At 39.5% G+C, this 21,010-nt stretch overlaps 1 protein-coding gene across 1 annotated transcript; it reads right to left on the bottom strand.

Moving 5' to 3' along the window:
- Positions 1–5,826: 5,826 nt before the first annotated feature.
- Positions 5,827–20,935, bottom strand: TMEM237 (transmembrane protein 237). Its single transcript, XM_062579089.1, has 13 exons — positions 20,889–20,935; positions 19,344–19,375; positions 18,344–18,354; positions 17,741–17,797; positions 15,650–15,763; positions 15,154–15,268; positions 14,265–14,425; positions 13,545–13,668; positions 12,177–12,368; positions 11,480–11,553; positions 10,908–11,001; positions 9,593–9,714; positions 5,827–8,714 (listed from the first exon to the last, which is right to left on the bottom strand). Exons 1-13 carry the CDS (start codon positions 20,916–20,918, stop codon positions 8,647–8,649), a joined length of 1,194 nt encoding a protein of 397 aa, XP_062435073.1. The 5' UTR covers positions 20,919–20,935; the 3' UTR covers positions 5,827–8,646.
- Positions 20,936–21,010: the final 75 nt, after the last annotated feature.

Raw genomic sequence — 21,010 nt, forward strand, 5'->3', positions numbered from 1 at the left:
AGGAAGAGATGCACAAACACGCTGATATTCTACATCATACTCCGCAATGGATATGAAAAAGCCCTAATTACAAAATGTAATATAGTGCTTCAAAGTTACTTAAAATACAATGATTCTTGTATGGAAAAGCATTTAGACAATAATGTCTCCTGGCATGACTATGAACTCACGCAGCTTTTCACATTAGCTAATTTCATAACCATAAAACCCCACAATTCAGTACTTCTATGATGAAATAGTAAATTTTAATAGTCAGTTTGTTCTTTTTCCTCACCATAAATCCATATAGAAAAATGCATGCATTTATTTATACACCAATATTGTAAAGTAGTTTTTGTCTGTGCTACTGCTCAGACAAACATAAAATAACTTTCCTCATCGGTACCTTAATAACTTCATAAAGGTGAACCGTTGCACATCCCAGCAGCTTCGGAAAGTCTTTTGGACTTTTAACTTCTACTAACTCCAAAACAATTGAATTCCGTTCATCTGATGCTCTTCTCGGAACCTTAAAGTTAAAGCATAAGGGCATCTGCATCTTATCACAACATGGCAACAAAAACTTACAAAACTATTGCAGAAAACAACAAGCCATGGCAAGCTGAGATACATGCTATAGCTGCTACTGTCAGATCTGACAGGAATGAACAAAAAATAATTATGCTGGAGACTGAGCAGAATTCAGGAAGTTTGTCTTAAATCTCTGGGCAGTCAGAAATCGTTATTCTGGTCAAAACAGACTGAATAAGCTTAGTTTTCAAAACAGAAGCACTAAACTATATAAAAATCTAAGAAAAGGGAATTAATTCCAAATAAAAATCAAGTTTATTATTTAAATTGATTAACTTTGCTATCCTGAATTGATGATATGAAGTAATCTGATTAAAATGAACCTATCTTGCTCTTCTCTGACAGGAAAACACCACAGAACAACTACCTCTGCTTGAGGAAGAACAGTCCCTAAAAAGTACAACTAATAAAAAGAACAAAACCTATCATTGTACCTGTATAGAGAAATATTTCACATTTTCAAAAGGAATCACCATATCACTTCTATGCCCATTTTCCTCCTCTGTTAAAAGTTGTAAATCTGTGCACTTCATAAGACCATTAATACTAATGCGGACTAGCACCCAAGTGTTCTGTCGAATAGTATCTGAAAGTTTAAAGTTTAGGAAGCATATATATGTACACACATACATATGTATTTGCAATGAAATTGCAAGAGAAGCATTATCAAGTGGTAGTGACTACAGTCAAAATAACTAAAATTGTACATTAGCATCCCATTTTCTGCACCATGTGTAAACAGCATCCTTTGAAATAATTTAAAAAAAATGGTTATTTACCCCCATCAGACCAATTTAAAAGCACGATTTATGGTAAAACTCATCTGCCCTATATGTGTTTACATGTAGACATTACCTCCGAGATAGTTGACCTAAGTCCCTTTACATTCCATAGATAGAAACAGAAACCTCTACAATACAAGTCCTCTTGGCCAAAAGCAGATACCTCAAATGAAACTGATAAACTGCAGTCTCATTCTCTTAGCGTCTGTGGTCAAAATACACATTCATATTTGTCATCTTATCATTACACTTAATTTCTCAATCCAGTTTCTCCCCTTTAACAACTAGCATTACCGTATTTGTGAGGATACGTGGTCTTTAAAATTTCTTGTACTAAGCTTCATGATTGCTTCCAAGCAAACAGATAGCAGCTTCTACTTACGCACAAAAGGTTTTCAAATGATTAGGAAAAAAAAAGATTTCTTTTTTTAATATTTCTTGAGGTACCTTTAAGTGATGCTGTCAAGTTCAAAACTGCATTTATCTAAGAATTTTTAACACATTACAATTACTAAAAATCAGCAGAACAAATACCATCCACTTAATTCGTCTGTTTACTCTGAGCACTTGATGCAATCATGGGTTTACTTGATTTTTTTTTCCATGAAGTTTCTGATGACCTGGAATTTCTTTATACAGAAGAAAACACTATCAAAGACAATGCAACACATACAGTATCAGCAAAACTGCCAATAGGATAGTATCAGATTATTCTATTACCACACTTAGAAATATAGTGCCCTGAACTGTGGGATTTGCTGCTAACACTCTCAAAAAGGGAAATCACCTATGGATTTTCTTCTCAGATAAACCGTAAAGTTTTAAGAAATTTAATGCTATAAAAACCTCAAGATTTCTAAATAAATTCTATTGTACATTATTCTAATTTATTTTGCAGTAAAAATATATATTAAAACATACGCAAAAATATTTACTTAAACATGAAGTTTTAAACACACTGCTTCAAGTTCTTAGGTTTTCCTCTATGTACTGTGATTAACAATGTAAGCAGTTTTGAAATTATTCAACTTTTTATGACTTATTTCTTAGTCTTCATTTTTATAAAGACTAGATCTGCATAATTGAATCTTAATAATTAGTAATATAGACAACTTCATTTTTTAATTAGCCTAAAATTGGTATTTAGCAAACAAATGCCTTTTTGGCAGCTTTCTTTATTACAAGACAAATATTCACAAAAGGGAAATCATGCTTAATAAATCATGCTGATAGCCCTCTGTGATGGGATGACTGGCTGGGTAGACAAGAAGAGAACAGTAGGTGTTGTCTCCCTTGTCTTTAGGAAGGCTTTTGACACCGTCTCCCATGACATCCTCATAGGCAAGCTCAGGAAGGGTGGGCTAGATGAGTAGACAGCAAGGTGGGCTGAGAACTGGCTGAAAGGCAGAGCTCAGAGGGCTGTGATCAGCGGCACGAAGACTAGTTGGAGGCCTGTACCTAGCAGTGTCCCCAGGGGTCAATACTGGGTCCGGTATTGTTCAACTTACTCCTCAGTGACCTGGCTGAAGGGTTGGAGGGCACCCTCAGCAGGTTTGCCGATGATGCAAAACAGGGAGGAGGCTGATGCACCCAAGAGCTGTGCTGCCACCTGGAGGAGCCTTGACAGGCTGGAGAGATGGGCAGAGAAGAACCTCATGAAGTTCAACCTAGGGAAGTGCAGAATCCTTCACCTAGGGAGGAATAACGCTACACACTATTACAGACAGGGGGCTGACCTGCTGCAAAGCAGCTCTGCAGGTAGGGACATGGGCGTCCTGGTGCACAGCAAGCTGGACATGAGCCAGCAATGTGCCCTTGTAGCCAAGAAGGCCAACAGTATCCTGGGGAGCATTAGGAAGAGTGTAGCCAGCAGGTCAAGGGAGGTGATCCTGCTGCACTGCTCAGCATTGGTGAGGCCACATCTGGAGTCCTGTATCCCATTCTGGGCTCAATACAGAAGACATGGAACTACTGGAGTGAGTCCTGCAGAGGACTATTAAGATGATTAAGGGACTGGAGCATCTCTCATATCAGGAAAGGCTGAGGAAGCTGAGATTCTTCAACCTGGAGAAGAGAAAACTTAGCTAAGGGGATCCTATCAATGCATGAAACTATCTGAAGGGAGAGTGTAGAGAGAATGGGGCCAGACTCTTCTCAGTGCTGCTCAGCAACAGGACAAGAGGCAATGAGCACAAACTGAAGCACAGGAAGTTCTGTCTGAACATGACGAAAAACTTCTTTACTGTGAGGGTGACAGAGTATGGAAACAGGTTGCCCAAAGAGGTTGTGGAATCTCCATCCTTCTAGATATTCAGAAGCAATCTGGACAGTCCTAGGCAATATAATCCAGGTGACCCTACCTGAGCAGGGGGGTTGGACTAGATCATTTCCAGAGGTCCCTTCAAACCTCAACCATTTTTTGATTCTGTGAAGACATCACTCTCTGCAATTATTCAATAGTATACTTAAATATTTTCTGAATTTCAGAAAACTACAGAATATGTTGTTCCCCACTGTTTCCCAACATATCCAAAGGTACTATTAATGTCAAGAGAAAAAAAAAAAAAAAAAAAAAACGTATCTGGTGGCAGAGAGTTTGAAAAAGGATACACTTTGGTGTTAGATTTTTGCACTGCTTCACATGAACAGCCAAGCAACCAAGCTAGAAAAAAATAAAAGGAAATCGAGTGATAAACCACTCTCAATAAAACACTTATATTTCTTTTGTTCAGTACATGTGATTTTAAAAGACTATTTTACAGAATCATTTACAATAGCATCCTTGCTCGGTAGCAAGACAGTATCGTTTTTTCCTTTCTGAAACAGAAAAAAAAACGTATTTCTAAAAGACAATACCTTTCAACACATCTGTAAGAGCAAAATACTTTATGATCTGATGTATCAAGCAAACTCTGTAAATTTTCTTCTATTTTCTCTGATGGAGTATTTCAGAATTCAAAACTGAAAGGGCAGTCTCCTTTTTATGTTGACTTCTAAGGTAGGCAGCACTTTCAAGATGAGGAAAAACTAAAACACACTTTCATCATTCCACTGTTTAAGTGGAAAGGCACTCCAATTTGTAGAGCACTGGATATTTTCCCTGCGTGATACATGGGAGATAGGCATCCCATATACAATAAATTGAACAATAATTTTCTTAGCTTCAGCTACAAATGCATCATCATTGAAAGGAAAATAAAGGATTTCCTGCCTATCCCTCAGATACATTTAAGTGCACTGAAGATTTAAATGATTACAGTTGTACAGAACAAGTCAAATAGATGAGATCTTGGGACTTGAAAGATGCTTTTAAACTTTGGTATTGTAGACATCTTAATAAAATATCTCATGGACTGCCTCTCCATTTCTCTGGCAGCTATAAGCAGTTTTCTGTTTAATGTAGTATAAGGTGACAAATAGCTAACTTACAAAAACTGAATACCAACTTATTACTTCAGTATGTGTTATTAATGAAATTTGGGGGCTACATGCAAAGCAACTTTAGGAGTACAGTGGCTAAACTATTCCCTAGAACTGTCATATTTGTCCTGCAGGTACCACAGAAGTACCAGTCTGAGAACTGGTGGTGAGAAACACATACCACTTCTCCACAAGGCACTAAATTGTCAACATCTGGTTGCTCAACTTCTTCACTAAATGACTGCACACCTAGCTGCAGCAGCTATCAAAAAGAAGGAAAAAAAAGTGTTCCGTCATTTTCACCAAAGATACAGTATCATTATTTCTTCACTAAAGCAGGGTTTATATTTTTACATGCAACACAGGAGAATGTCCCCAGGATGCTAAAAACATCTGGAGATAAACAAAGTCCAGATTCCTACAAGCTCACTTAAGGGGAGCTTAAGAGGGGAGGCTTCCCTTTCTGCCCCCTTGCTCTCCCGAGGGGCACGAGTCCGCAGGGCAGAGGTGAGAAGGGCTGCCCCCAGGCACAGCGCTGTGGGGTAGGGACCCAACCCCTCTGCAGCCGTGGGGGCCCACCGGCCCTGCCCGCACCTTGGCAAGCTTCTGTGCCTTATTCAACTTGGCTCCCTCCTGCTTGAGGCTGAGGGAGCGTATGGACGGGTCGGGGGAGTAGGAGGGCCCAGAACCCAGGAACGGAACAGCTGTGAGCCCCGGCGGGGCGACGGCCGGCCCCGCCGCCTCCTTCGGGCCCGAGTCCGCCATGGCGGGGCTGTCGGCCCCACGGCCGTTAGGCGCCTCGGCGGCGCCGCCCCGGTAACGGCCGTTAGCCACCGCCCCAACGGCCGTCAGGCGCCTGGGCGGCGCGCGCACAAAGGCGGGCGGGGCGGGGCGGGGCGGGGCGGGGCGGCGCGTGCCCAACGGCCGCGCTCGCCTCGCGGCAGGCTGGCCAGTTTTCAAATTTTTCTGGCTAGGTTTCAAGATTTACAGTGCCATTTCTGCCTGCGTGGAAGACAGGGCAGGAAAAAACGCCAAACACACATACACACAAAAGTTTTCCCATAACCATCTGTTCAGAGTTTGCGTATTATATACAATGTCAACATAGGACAAATACAAGTTAGACAGCTTTACTTTAAATAGGCAGCTATTTGGAATTGGAAATATCCCAATTATCTGGAAACAGTACAAAGGAGTACAGTCACTTTTAACAGTAGTTTAGGTCAGTTGTGTTTGATATACTTAAAAATGAGAAATTGGCACTAACTTCCTCAGTAATATTTTTCATTAACACAAAAATACAGCATTAATAAACAGGATAGAAATGCACAAAAGCATGTCAATTAAGGCTTCTACAGATACTACACGTTCTGTAATTAAATGTCTATTCCGTAAACTTCAGAAAGTTCTAAACTTCAAGTAGCTAAACAAAAAAGCTCTCAGCTGAACTCAAACTGCATTGTGAGGCTTAAAGGAATGAGAAGTACTTTGTAAAAAAGGTAATTAACCAACAAGTTTTTTACTTCTATGTGATTTTAAATGACAAATTTCAAGCCTTATTCATTCAAATATGAATATACCCAGCCCCTCCCAAAAATACAAACTGGAGAGGCAAGCCTGGTTTGAAATACTGACTGCATAGGATCGTTAACTTAACCCCTGCTCATTCATTTAAGCAAACCCCACACTTCAGAACAAGAACACGCAGCTGGCTCTGGGCTAGCAGATGCTTTGCCAAAGGGACACTTAGGAGGCCAATTCTTAGCCATAATGTCAGAAATTTAATCAAGCAGTTAAGTTTTTCCATTTTTCCAGTACTGATTTGATGCCCTAGAACTATTGAGCGCTGAGCTCCATGACTTTATGGGCAAAATTACACTTCTTATCAAGCCCAAGTTGCAAGGAAACTAAACACAGACCTAGAAGCCAGCACTGATCTTCAGGAGCTCAGCAGTTTTGGAAATCAGACACATCATACACGAAGAAGGTCCTATGCTCATCTCCCCTGGGGTAGAAACCTGCAAGGGAACACTAAGAAGTGCCTCTTCCCCTCCTCTACTACAGTCAAATCAAGACAAAAGCTTCCAATGTCACACTGAAGGGGACTGCCACCCTAACGCTCCCAATTTTAGTACATAGTGCAGCGCGAGCCATCATTTAGCTCTTGAGTTATGAAAAAATACATGCGCAAGAGCCACCACAACTTACATAAAACATTAACAGCTCTTTCCCACACCAGTGTGAGTGCTCCAGAGTATGTCCAACAGCAATGGAACATGTCCTTTTCATTTTGGTGGAATCACTTATTCGAGATTACTCACAGCATTCTAAAAACATCAGGAATGCTGAATTTTTGAGTCTCCTAAATGTGCTGGATGCACACAACAGACCTTAAGTGTTCCACAGGGCAGGAAGAGCCTTCGTTACTCATCTCATCCTTGCCCTAAAACAACAGAGCTAACAGCATGAAAAGTTACTGGCTCTTTTAACTACTGATCTTCACAACTACAAATTGCAGTAGTTCTCCAGTGAACTTCAGCAGCTGCACCCCTTCACAAACCTGCTTAAGACACATGTATTAAACATAACATGTAAAGTCAATATGTATTAAATAAAATACACAAATAGGATATATACTTTAAGTTATATTTCTTGAGAAATTGATTTTAAAATCTATTTAGGAGATTGTTTTGTTCTCCTAGACAGCTGTGTTTGCCACTAAAATATTGAAGAAAAATAAAATCTTGGGTGTCGTCAAAAACAGTAGATCGCCACTACTACTATGGTATCACTACACAGAAGGTGGGTTGCTGTAAGGTTTTTGTTTTGCTTTAATAAGCATTTTCGTATAATTTTAGGAAGAAATTTCCCGTTCCATTCCTAACACAAAGTTACAAACAGTTTTGGAAGAAATCATCCACCATCAAAATAGGTGGAAGTAACATCTATAAATTCCAAGTTTCTTTAGAAAGAGCAGGGAATAATGCTATTATTCTTACCATACTACACAAGATAACTAGAAATTAGAACACCGTTCCTGTGACTGGCTTGGTAGTCAAGAAGTGCAACTGTTACAAAGAAATTAAATGACCTATATTTTCTATTGGCAATCCAAAAAGCCCCACTTGAAAAAAGGGCATTTTAGGTATTAATTAGCTGACCAAATTGCTATAATGTCAAAACTTCTGTTTCTTGCATCTACATCAACTTACAAGAACTTGGTATCGTCAGGACCTTTGTCAAGAGAACTAAGTGAAGAGATATGAAAAAGTAGTGTCCTCTTTTAAGGAATTATCAAATTAAGTCCTTGACAATCCAGCCCTATACTCTAGAAAAATGCTTTTTATGACAACACCAGATTATTCTGTGTTTGCTAACTCTGAAATGTTTTGCGTATTTTCTAACTTCATGTTCTGTTATAACCTTTCTTAAACTGCTTTCTTTATACGGAGATTTTTTTTTTATGACCTCTAGAAAATATTTAACCAAGTCAGAACCTAACTGTATGAGCTGATAACAGCATCAATAATAAAGTGCAACCTGTTGAGGAATGTAGAGTTCTCCAGAAGCACTGAATACCTGATCTTCTGCATCCATCTATTTTCTTTGGCTATCTAGGCAGCAATGTTTACAAAAACAGCTTGACTATGCTCTAGAGATAATTTACTTCATAAAACAAAAAGCAGAAGTATAAAAGTTTTAAGTTACCTTTGGAAATTTAAGAAATAGTATACATAATGATGAAACAAAACCAAACATATACAATATAAAAATACAATTTTTGCTTTATGAAAAGTGAAATATATGGCTACAATACAAAGAAAATGTTGAGCCATTGGTCACAGCTACAATATTTGAAGATGCTTGTTCCACACTATGGCTGGACTCTGGGTAAGATATCCCCCTGAGGAAATTCCTCAATTTCAGCATGAAACATCAGTTCTAAAAGAGAGAGAGAGAAGAATTCTATTTAAAAAGCTTAATCCAAAAACAATTTAATTATAGCTGAAAAGTTCTCTGGCATTTCCCCAAACCTCCTCCTTTTCCTCCCAAGCAAAAAACTCAGTAACAACAAGAGCCACCACTGTCTGTAAAAACATGTCATTGCCCCTAAAACATTAACAGAATTAGCAATGATGTTGACCACTGATCACATGCAATAGCATCCTGTATTCAGTTTGGACACTTAAATAAAATCAGAAAGGAGACTGAGGGACTTAAAGTTTTGCAAGTGTCAGATTCATGAAAAGTTTTCCATTTACAGATTCATTCATTTTTGTATATACCCACCCTGTGAATCACAGTGTTAAATTAGAGACACAGGAACCTGAGACAAGAAAGTCATGAATTATACTGCTTACAGCTAGCTGTCATCAAGTAATGTTGTGTTGAAAAATACCACACTAAACTCAAAACACATTCAGCATTTCCAAAAGGGGCATTAACAACATAAGGAAAATTTCTAAAATGTAAGCAGAATAACTAATTATTCAAAATGCTGTTAAAATCAAAATTATTTTTCTACAAAGAGGACACAGAGCACACAAGTGTCACGTGTCAAAAATTGCTTCAGCCAGGACAAACAAGTCTATTTTCTCACGCTGCTGTCTCCCCTCTTCCCACTCACCTACTACTTTTTACTTGGAAGACCAAGCACAGATATCAGAACCCTAAAAGGCAATTGAGAAGTTACTAGGAGAGAAGACAAAGCACATCATTCCTCAGCCGCAGCACTTCTCAGTACTAGTCTTGAATACAAAACACAGTAGACAGAAGCTTGAACAGGAGTCATTAACATTTTGCCTGTTAATGTTTTCTACCTTCACTGTGGTCTAGCTCTGGTCGGTAAGACAGGAAGATCCAACTTGTCCCAACTAGAACAGACACTACCAAATTTACCACAATCCATGGCTGAAGAATTTCTTCCTCTGTACCTGCCAACCTAGGCAAAATACGTCACAGGATCAGTCAGGGATTCACTGGTACATATATGTTGCAATTACAGTTTCAACAGAGCATCACAACAAGAAACTTCCTAAGCCTGGTGTGAAACCGTAACTACCTCTACCATCCTGATGGGTTTGAGTTACAAAGGCCTGGTAAAGAGAGCAAATACCAAAGACATGGACTCAGCTAAGAAACCCTGTTATCTGACAATGAAAATCCACTGGTAGATTTCAACAGTAAATTCCTTTCCCTGACCAAGAGACAGAAAATAAAACTTAAAATGCATAGTAAACTTCTACTGTGGTGAAAGACACAGCAGTAAGTCTATTTTATTTGAGGCACTTCCTCATAAGGAAGCAAGGCAAGTGAACAGCAAGTCAGCAAAGTCTGGCTGGAAGCCAGCATAAGGGCCTGCATACATATGCTGTAGGGCAGATCACGTAAGGTTTTAAGAAAATTATGATTTAAATTAGTCTGTATCTTTCTTACTGTCATAATGCTATCAGTCAGGTAGGTTTAGGTTTTGTTACTGAAGACTGTCTTTTCAATTAACTGAACGAACACTTATAAAAGTCGTTAGAGAGAAAAACTGTCTAAATACCTAAACCATCAAGTCTTCTTTATTTTACTTCTCCTGGTCTATTTAAAAAACTCATGCTGTAAGAGTTCAAACCTTATTAGAAAGTACCAGATTTAAATGGGAGCTCCTAATATGAAACAACACACTTCATATTTACTGTCCTTTGTGTTTGCTAAGCCCTTGCATCCTGTTTCTTGGACAGATTACACTATCTCCTCCAAAATCAGCACTGACTCCCAACAGAATGTTCTGCCCATGGACACCCAAGGGTTATCTCAGTGGAGTCACATTTCCCCAGCAAAAGAGATTAAATTTCCTGCCAGGCTTGAGGTTTTCAGCATCACTCAGGCAGGCTCTTGTTTGAGATATTACGGATCTGCGACAAGTATGGCTGAGCCCAACTTTGAGAGTTCTCACTATTCAGTGAAATTATCAAAAATTCAGGTCAAGCTCACATAGAAATCTTAGTAAAGAAATCTTTGATTAATACTTTCGTATGCATATTGTATAACCTTTCAAACCCACGAGTTTGACAAAGATTCCTAAGTGGATTATGTTATAAGGTGAGCTATGCTCTGATTTACAGAAGTGATTTTTTAGTTTCCTACCAGATGCTGCCATTTTCTGAAGGTGGTGTGTAGAGGTTAATTCTGTCACATGTCATCTGCTGGCTTAAGGACAAGATAAGAGCAGCAAAGTACACTGGAAGAAATTGAATTAGTAGTGTTTTTGCTATAAACCACAAAAATGCTGTTTCATCACTGCATGATAATTATCACTGCATTTTTTTTTCCTCTCACTCTACTGCCTCCCACAATACCGTCACCTTTAATTCATTCTCTCTTCAGCATTTCCAGATCCATCAAAATACGGTTTCTGCACTTTTGCATCTATTGGCTACATCAAAGGTGGCATCTCATGATTCTCTTTTTTGGTGGATCTCTGCTTTGTATTCAGAAGTGGGAACAGAAATATTGCACTAATAGCCCCACTAATACTTTCAATCCCTAATACTGAAAAAATAACTACATAGCACAATGTTCAGAGCCCCTGAATGACATTTTCTAATATTTAGCAATTCATTTAACCTGAAAATAACCAAGAAGTTTTCTCTGAAAACTCAGCCTAGGATTTCTCCATTTACTTTCTTTCAGAAAATACTCTACTTCAGAATACTTACAGAAAGAGGCTACTGCTGCTGGGTCTAGGGTAAGAAAGCCCCTCAGTGCAACAGATGCTTTCGCCAGATCAATCCTGGTGGAAAAAAACGAGTCATTAGAGCAGCTCAGTAAGACATCATCATCATTGCTCCTAGCAACATCCTACTGTTCTTCTACTTTTTGCAAGATACCTTTTCCACCTCTGTTATGGTGCCTCACTACACAACTACATTGCACACACCAGTGACAATCCTCATTATGCCACAGGAAAGAAAGTCAGAAACTAAGAAGGATGTTCCACAAGGCTTGTAACTTCCACACTGCAGACCCTTCTGGAACAGGGAGGCCTCACAGAGGTCCGGCCCCCTCTCTAAAAGTCACCATTCATTTTGGTGTCCACACCAGCAGCTCAGTTTTGCTAACATAACTACTCACATAGCTTCTGTTCCTGTACCTATCTAAACCAAGTCTCCCCATCAACTCTCCTGTCTGGTTCACCTCATGATCATACAAACAGTACCAGTATATTGAAGCAAGAAAGCAGGAAGCAGATAGAAATGAGTAACAATACACCAGTATACCTTTTATCTGTAGAGCTGGCCATCTGTAAAAATTGCACTCCAAACATACCATATTAAATCATCAAAATGTGCAAGAGGAGAAAGGAACATATTTTACATGAACTACACATGCCTTTCAAATACAAACATGTTTTACCTGTCGAAGGCTGAGACAGTGCTGATAGACAGCAACAAATAGAACAAACTCTGAGCTGGGTATGCTAGCGTCTTATACTGCTGGAGAAGGTTAGAAACTGTGGAAAGCTGATTTCCTGCCAAAATGTAGATAACAATGATGTTCCATACAGCATACCCAGCAAGGAAGCCATGGGTAAAGAGTCCAATCACCCTGAATGGATAAGAACATTAGATGAGGTTAACACCTTGAATTAGTAAAGAACTACAGAAGAAGAGCTCTGTAAAGCCATTCATTCAGTCCTTTTGCCAGGACAGGATTGCTGCCATTCACAGATTGTTTTCTGCTCTAGCTTTAAAAATCCTAAGCAATGGGACTTCCACTTTCTGCCTTGACAGACTGCTTCAGTACCTAAGCACTGATTACAGAAAACCCAGATGTTTTGCTTGAACTTATCATTACTTCATTTAATTATTTCTACAGGAGTCAAGTTACATCAGAGAAGCAAAACACTTTGGAAAGCCTTCAATATTTCCCTCCGTATTACATTTTCAAAATCTTCAAATAATGATAGAAGCTCCTAAATGCACTCTCCAATTCTGCCTGTAGACCCTAAGACCACAGCCCTTTTCACTTACGCAAGGCTCTTAAATTTGCCCTTGAGAGACAGTCCAGAATTTCCTCAAATGGTTTTCATGCCTTTCATTATTCTTATTGATAACAAAAAGCTGAGAAACAAGCACAGACTTCTAGATGAGACACACTGGGGGCGAGACAACGGCTGTCACCTTCCCATTTTGTACGCAACATGGCCACATGTGCAAAAGTCACTTTTTGCTACTCTGTCCAAACTTATGCCTCCATCCAAATTCACTCCTCTTCCTTTTTCATCATCCAAAATTTTTCATTAGGAACTATTTGATTTCAGGTATTTTCTTTATGATCATATCATAGCTGACGGGTAAATCTCATTGTGTAACACATTCTCTGTACATCCCTAGCATTTCTATTTTCAGATCATATAAATCTCTTTATTCTGATTTTGTCTGAATCCTTGCAATAGTACTTCTTTGGTTAGTTTCAGCTTATTTTTCTTTTTTTAATATAGGTTTCATTTCACATCTGGTATCTACATCATAAACAGATATTTTTGTCAAAAAAAAAAAAAAAAAAAAAAAAAAAAAAGCAAAAGCAAGAGGACTGAGAAGCTTTATACCAGCTGCATCCCCAATCACCACTTATATATGAAAGAAACAAAGATACATCATAACGGTAGACAAAAGGAGGAAAGATGCTAACTTCCAAGGAAAAGAAACCCTGCCCTTCACCCCCTCCCCTCCCGCCCCCGAATTCTGCTTATTTACATCAAAATGTAAGTCTATCAAATACCTGAAACTTCGGTGTACTGAGAGGGCAACATCTCTGGTGGTCCATGAAGCCTTCACATCCATAAGTACATTAATATTTTCAGTGGTTTTAATCAATTCTGCACGGTCAGCTGCCTGGAAACGCCCTAAAAGGAGAGGGAAGTTTAATATTAGAGAGCATTGTTACCTTCCATCATCATTTCTACATCAATACTTAAACTTCTTGACATTAAAAAGCTGTGCCAAAAGTTCCATCAAAAGATTTCTCCCCTTTCCTGCCCTCTGTCTGCTCACATTGAAATCAGGATGCCCTTGTCAGTGAGCTGCGCTCTGGAAGATCAGGCTATGGATGCAAGAATGTGCAAGGCACTTTGAGTAGTTACTCAGTGTTACCTGCCACAGAGCACACTGCCCCATGAAAGACTTTTTGCAATACAGTGTAGGATACTGTCTTTCTCCTTAACATACTGTGAGGATATTGGGGTCAAATAAGCTAAGTGCTGCCTTATCAAACAATCATTTTCATACAAACAATCAAGAAACTAAAATAAACATGCTAGGAAAGCAACACTAATGTTCACTGTTGAAAAATTACAGTGTACATTCATTTGCAAATAACTTTAGTGCTAGAAAACTTTTTTGTTCCTCACAGCAGTGAAATATTCACTTTTTTAATATAACAAAAAATTAATTACAAAGGTAATTAATTACTTACATTACACAAATCACAAGATTTACTTACGATTTTTTTCAACGAACACCTTGCTAACAGGCTGGCTAATCCCAGTAGGAGCAGCAAACACAGGCTGCTGATCTGGGCTCTTTCTATGCTCATCTTCAATGATGTCTTCCTCTTCCACTTCTAACTCATTGGAACACTGCATTTCTGCTGGTCGAGGTTTCCTATCATCATAGGACATACAACAGGGCAGAGAAAGAACAGTGACTAAAATTGAAAAGCTTATGTCTCCTATGAATATATAGCACATCTAACTTGGCTGATAGGAACATGTATAATACTACCCCCACTTATAGTATTAAGGACTAAAATTCCCATAGGTTATCCAAAACCATAAAGTCAACGCTTGATTTTAGGTTGGCTTTTTTTTCCCCCCTTTTCATTTCACTTCCAGTGAAACATTAAGGTGGGAAGAAATATATAACAAGTCATTAACAATTAGAAAAAAATCATACAGAGTAATTACAAGGTCAAGAAAGTGGATGTTTCCAGTAGAAAGTAGGCTAAATGTTTTAAAGGCTTAGTTCTTGGAGCACAGGCAAATAAGAAGAATTGGAAAACATCTAAGTTTCTGATAAAACTAAGAAAAAGGGGGGAAATTAAAGAAAGCAGCGATATATTCTATCTTCCATGTGTGTGACTAAAATTATACCTATGCTAATGTGTTCACAACTGTAACGTAACCAGGTATGTATAAGCAAACAAGCAAAGAAAGTTAGATTTTAGCACTGAAAGAAACAACACACATACTATTTATTGAAAAGGTTGAATGGCATCATGGACTTCAACATTTCACATTTTTGCAATGTGACAATGTAAAAAACTAACCAGGCACATTCATCGGAGTTATCCCAAATTATAAGCTATACTAGCTATAGTAGTTTTTCCTCACCTAGTTCGTTTTCTGTGTTTGCGGATTGCTGTTTCTTCAGCTTCTGGGACATCCATGCCATTTCCATTCTGAAACAAGGATGCAACATTCTGCTGTGTAAAAGAGGTCTCAGAATCTGAAAATTTAAAATAAGCCATATGAAAACTTAAAAGTTTTTTAGGATAACATATTTACTGATACACATAAGTAGCTATTACATAAACACAGTGGCAAAAAGTTGATGCTCTTTGGCGTTTCGGATGATAGAAAAAATGTATCTTACCACCTCCAAAAATGTATTCCCATTATTTGCATCAGGATCTGTACCTTATGGAAGCCAGAATCAGATACTGAAATTCTAAGTGACCATTATCCCAAAATCATGTTCACCTGTTATCCATGCAAATACACATGGTCTAAAATATTCTTAAACCAAAATGCAAATTGCCCAATTATATTTCTGTGTTAGCAAGTTTTAGTCAGTCTTCTGTCCTATCTACAATTTTTTTTAACATACCAGGAGGTACTTTTTTCTTCTTGCGTTTCCTCTGAGGAGGGACATCACACGGTTCAGGAGTTAGGGGCTCACTGCTTTCAGACTGCCGACGAACAGCTGCTTGCACAATACCATCTGAAATTCAGAAGAACTCCAGTAATTTCATTTCAGAGTAGCTGAGAAACAGCTAAGAAAAAGTTGACCTTTGCAGTCCTCTCTCTCACTTCAACTGCTTTGCAAGAGCTCATCCCTGATGCATACATTAAAAAAAATAACCACTGGCTTTTATTGTATTAGAGCAAAAGAACAAAAAAGCAGCTCACTATTACAAATCTAATCTTGTTTGATGCTATGACCAAAATGCCTCAAGGATGGGCAATACAAATGGATTGATCAATCATTCCTGTTAAAAAAAATAACTAGAATTAGGTGTGCACATCTCTGACAGAGAGAAAGAGCTGTGCCCCAAGTAAAGCTGGATCACCACCAAAGCTGTTCAGATAGCAAGACTTGGAATCCTTTCACTCCTTGGCAAGGAAACTTGTAAAGCTCAGTTATGGGAGCACCTATGCCTTGTGTAAAACTTCTGTATTTACCTGCTTACAGCTGAGACAAAGTATTGGCCAGAAATATAAGAGCTGGAAAACAAATGTGATAAGTTAAGACTATACAAGGTGATAACCAGCAGCCTTTCTTTCACTCTGGCAGTTTCTTGTAGGTAATCCAAGAAATGGCATAATTCCCATTTGGGTCTGCAACAGAGCACCAATTAAAAGGAATCTATCACATTAAAAGAACTCTGCCTCTATCTTTCCCCTTTCTACACACAAAGATCATCATGCAAGGTTCAAGGAAAATTAACACAGCAGTTCATTACAGGTTGATACACACAGCTAGACAGATAAGCACAAAGGCAAAATAGCGTAACATTACAGGGAAATTTAAATGCTAAACAACACGAGATTATAGGAGACGCAGAGAAAAAAAAACAATTTAGAGAATGTCAACCCCGGTCCAAAAGATGAATTATTAGGCTTTGGAGGAACTAATTTTCCATGGGAGGTTTACATGAAATTTTGTGTATTCTAGTAGCAGTAGCATCAGTTTGCATGATTTGGGGGTAAAAAGACAACATTACCTGACCATTTTATGTCACACCTACCTTTTTATTGCCCTTTCAGGTAAAGGGTTCCTATAACAACTGAATCTTTCTTGTCTCTACTTTAAACACAGGTTTTCCCATGTTTTAGAGTTTTACTATGCTCAAATGCAAAATTAACCAAAGTGTTGGCCAAAATCAAAGACGACTCTGTATCATCATTCAGCTCACTGAAAGCAACACTAAACAAAACTTGATCCTCAGGAAACCCTACTAGCAACAGCTCTACCTGCTAGTTACATACAAAGATCTTTCATTGAGTTTTAATCAGATAAAGGAGGTTTACTCATCAAAACTTCTTAGGGTCTCAAGTCAACTGTTTTAGAGAAATCTAGTAACTTCTATCAAGACATTCGGTTTTAATAAAACAGAGATCAGACTTGTAGTCTTACTTAAAAGCATATGCTTGTTTTACAGACCGATTTTCTGTAAAATACAAAGCTCTGGTACTAGTCATATTTAGGGTCTTACCTCCTAATTTGTTACTTACTTTGGCCAAAGACTGAAATTCAGCCAGCTGTGTTTAAATTAGCTTGTTCTTAGTTCATTCAAAAATCTAAGCACTTAATATATTCAACATCAAAAGCAGATCCATCTGGGAATAACTGTTCAATGCAGAATTCAAAAATTATAGAAAGGAAAACTAGGAAGAATAAAAGTTAAAGGTATATTTTTTCAGTACAGTATCAATATTTGCTGCGTTAATAGTACCAGGAACAAGGAGGGGGATGGAAGAAGATACTTGAGTTACTGTTACAGATTTGTTCTACAACAACGCAATTAGAGGAAAAAAAGTCTATGGACATAAAAATCAATTGCAACAACTTTGGCAAGAAGAACTATTTCAGAAGTACAGTACAAAGCTGAAAACCGTGCCTCTGTCAGGAGCTTGGCTACAGCGCAGGTCTCACATGCAATTCCAAACTTCATTTTCAGTCTTGGCAGGATCTTACCTAATGAAGTCTTTCCTTTGGGCTTCCGTTTTTTTGGACGACTGAGTGGAATTTCATCTGTAGAACATAAAATACAATTACAGCTGCTCAGCATGGAGAAACCTCCATTTCCCTTTTTTAGCAGCCATTCTACTGCTAGCCAAAAAAGGAGAGTCCTTTTATAAGTGAAGACATTCTTCACCTTTTGCAGATAACATGATAATTCACCAATTCATACAAGCAAGAAGAGTACAGAAAATGGCAGCAAAACAGAGGATAAGAAATCTTTTGAGTGCAACAGAGGCTAAATAAGCACATACGTGTGCAATAAATGAAAAATTGAATGATTCAAAATAATCCTCTGAAGAATAAACTTGTTTAGAGCATAGTGACAACATTCCAGTTATGCTCATTCAGTACAGAAATAGCAAGCAGTAAGAGAACAAATAAAAACCCCTAGACAATTCTGACAGTGAGAGCGCAGGCACCCATGCAGTTTAAATAATTATCAGTCTGCACTGAGGAAAAGCATAGGAACCAAACTTCAAAGAGAGGATGAAGTGACATCAAAAGGTCACTTCATCATTAATGCTTTTTGTTCTCTTTAACGTGAAAAGAACTCACCTTGGCTTCCTCTTCACATTTCCACGTTTAAGGAGGAAAGTGTAGAAGAACAATGTAAAAGGAACGAAGAAAAGAAAGTTAGCTTTGAATCAATCACATTCAAAAGTGTTAAATTCACATCTGCCTTTTCTTTGTTTGCGATTCATTCCCTTATCCCCACTCCTATTTCTTTTTATGAGCAATTTCATATAACAGAGTTAAGAGTACTAAACAATCATCAAGACTCAACAGTTTGTTCATGACTAGGTACAATTTCTTGATTTGTTAGCTGTAGAGCAGATTAAAAGCTTTAACCACCTGGCTATTTAATTAGAACTTGCCTTACTGCCTAATATGTAACAGACCAAGTAGAGAAGTTACGAAACATTTGAACACTAATGTTACTAAAAACAGGAACGCTGTTTTTAGTACCACCAAATTTGAATTAAAATATTTTGAAGGACTTCTGATGTACTGCATCACAAAACTGTACAATTGCTTTTCCTTCCTTTCAGCACTGCTAGGATGCTGAAAATGAAAAGCCCATCTTTCTCTTTGTATCATGTCATATTGCTGTCACATATGCCTACAAACGTATCCAAGAACACCTAATCCTATTTAAAAAGTCTTCATCCAGAAGGATTTATGATTCACGTATCCAAGAGAAAATGAAGGAAGAAGGAAGAAAGGAAGAAGGGAAAAGGAGATTGAAAAGAAGAACTTTAATAAAACTGCAGCAGATTTTAATAAACCTGAAGCAGCCATCTGTCTGAGACTTTTAAATGGGATTAATTCAAGTAATAAAAATGACGTGATAAAGTTTCTCAGCCTCTGTAAAACTTTTAAACATTTTTGCATTCCTTGTAAGGGGTTCTGGGATAGCAAATTAGCAAGAAAAGGAACATTTTTAAAGCTTTGATGACTGCTCAGATGCTTGAGGTTTTCCTTTTTTTTCCAGTCACCTTAAAAAACCACTGCAGTATACAACTATTATCAGTTCCATAGGATGAAGTGATCTTACCTTGGCACTGGAGGAAGGGCACGAGGGGGGCACTGCAAGAGAAGGGACAGAGACAAAAGACAACTTCTGTCAGCGTGAAATCACCCCTGAGCATCTGATAAACCACTTCACAGACAACAACTGTTTCCGGGTATGGTCTGAATATGCTAGATGGCTTTCAAAAGCATAAGAAGCTAAATCTGACTATAAACATCTCATATGTAAGTAAACACATGAGAAAATACTGAGACATTCCTGAGTAGAGATGATATATAAATATGCAGAGTACCACCGAAGAATAATACGATGCTTTTATCTGAATTTGGATGGGCACTGCATTAGGGACATGCACCTAACAGACATATGAGGTGCAGCTAGCATTTTGAGTTCATTCGAAGAATTTTTGCATTTCGTATGAAATATTGTATCCATACAGCCATTTTAGTTAAATATTAACATACTGCAATAATTTAATAGCAATATACTTGCACAGTATATGGTATGAGCTGAGGGTCTGGCTTTTTTTTTTTTTTTTTTTAACTAATTAAGCTGTAAATTACAGAACAGGAATATTCAACAGTGATTCAATCAAAAGGAAACAAGTTTGTTAGTTCAAGAGACTTTAGTATGATAAAACATTATTTATTGTATGATTTTTAAAATAAACATGCCTTCTTAATCTGAAACCCAGCTCTCGCACTAGACAATTCTCTCTCATCTAGAAAAAGCTTACTTTCAGATTTTGTGTTATATAATTGTACTAGGAGAGTATAGAGGAAGAAATACTTGCCACAGTCCAAAATACAACAGTAAATAAAATAGCTAAATAAAGCTGCCAGACTGATGACTCGGATGCCTGCAAACTTACCACTTGTTTCTTCCCCATAGCATTTGAAGCTCCCTGAAAGAGGCACTGTGAACTGCTCCCTGCTCCTCTCGCTGCTTACCCTGAAGCCCAGCTAATTCTCGACTAAAAATAAGCTTCGAGCAGCCAGGATTAGCTGGGGGCGAAGCTGCCTGCCCCTGGGCTGGGGCCCAGTCCCACTCCCACTGAACCCAACGGCAGTTCGCAGCGGGAGCTCTCCCCGCTAGCAGCAGCGGGTCCCGCAGGAAGAGCCCGCGCCCTGCCGCGCCGGCTCCCCCGCGTTTCCCTGCCGCGCGGGGAAGGGGAGGCAGGGCCGGGCCTCGCCTCTCCACCCCCGGCGGCAGGCACCGTCCGGGCGAGGGCGCCGGGCCCCGAAGGGCACCCAGCAGCCTGCTCAGCGCCGCTCGCAGCAGCGCAAGGCGGGGAAGCCGAGCGAGAAAGCCTCGGCGCGCAGCTCGCCCCTTCACTGCTCCCTACGCTTCCGCGGCGCCGGCTGCTGCTGCTGTTACTGAGCTCGGCGATTGAGCGCTGGCAGCGCCGAGGCGGCGCGCAGCAGCGCAAGGCCGCCGCCCCAGCGAAGCGCCGCCGGGGCGAGCGCCGCTCCCGCCCTCCGGGGCGGCCGCAGGCAGCCGCTGCCCGGCCCCTCCGCGCGCCCCCCCCCCCCCGCCGCTCCCGGGGCCGCCGCCGCCGCCCGCCCTCACCGCGCCGGGGCCCGCCCGCCGCGCCGCCATGCCGCTCCCTCCGCCTCCGGCCGCTTCCGGGGCCGCCCCGGCGCGCCGCCCGCCCCCGGCCGCACTCACCGCGGCGCGCCGCGCCCGCGCGT

Source organism: Rhea pennata, chromosome 6 (assembly GCF_028389875.1).
Source record: "Rhea pennata isolate bPtePen1 chromosome 6, bPtePen1.pri, whole genome shotgun sequence".
NCBI lineage: Eukaryota > Metazoa > Chordata > Aves > Rheiformes > Rheidae > Rhea > Rhea pennata.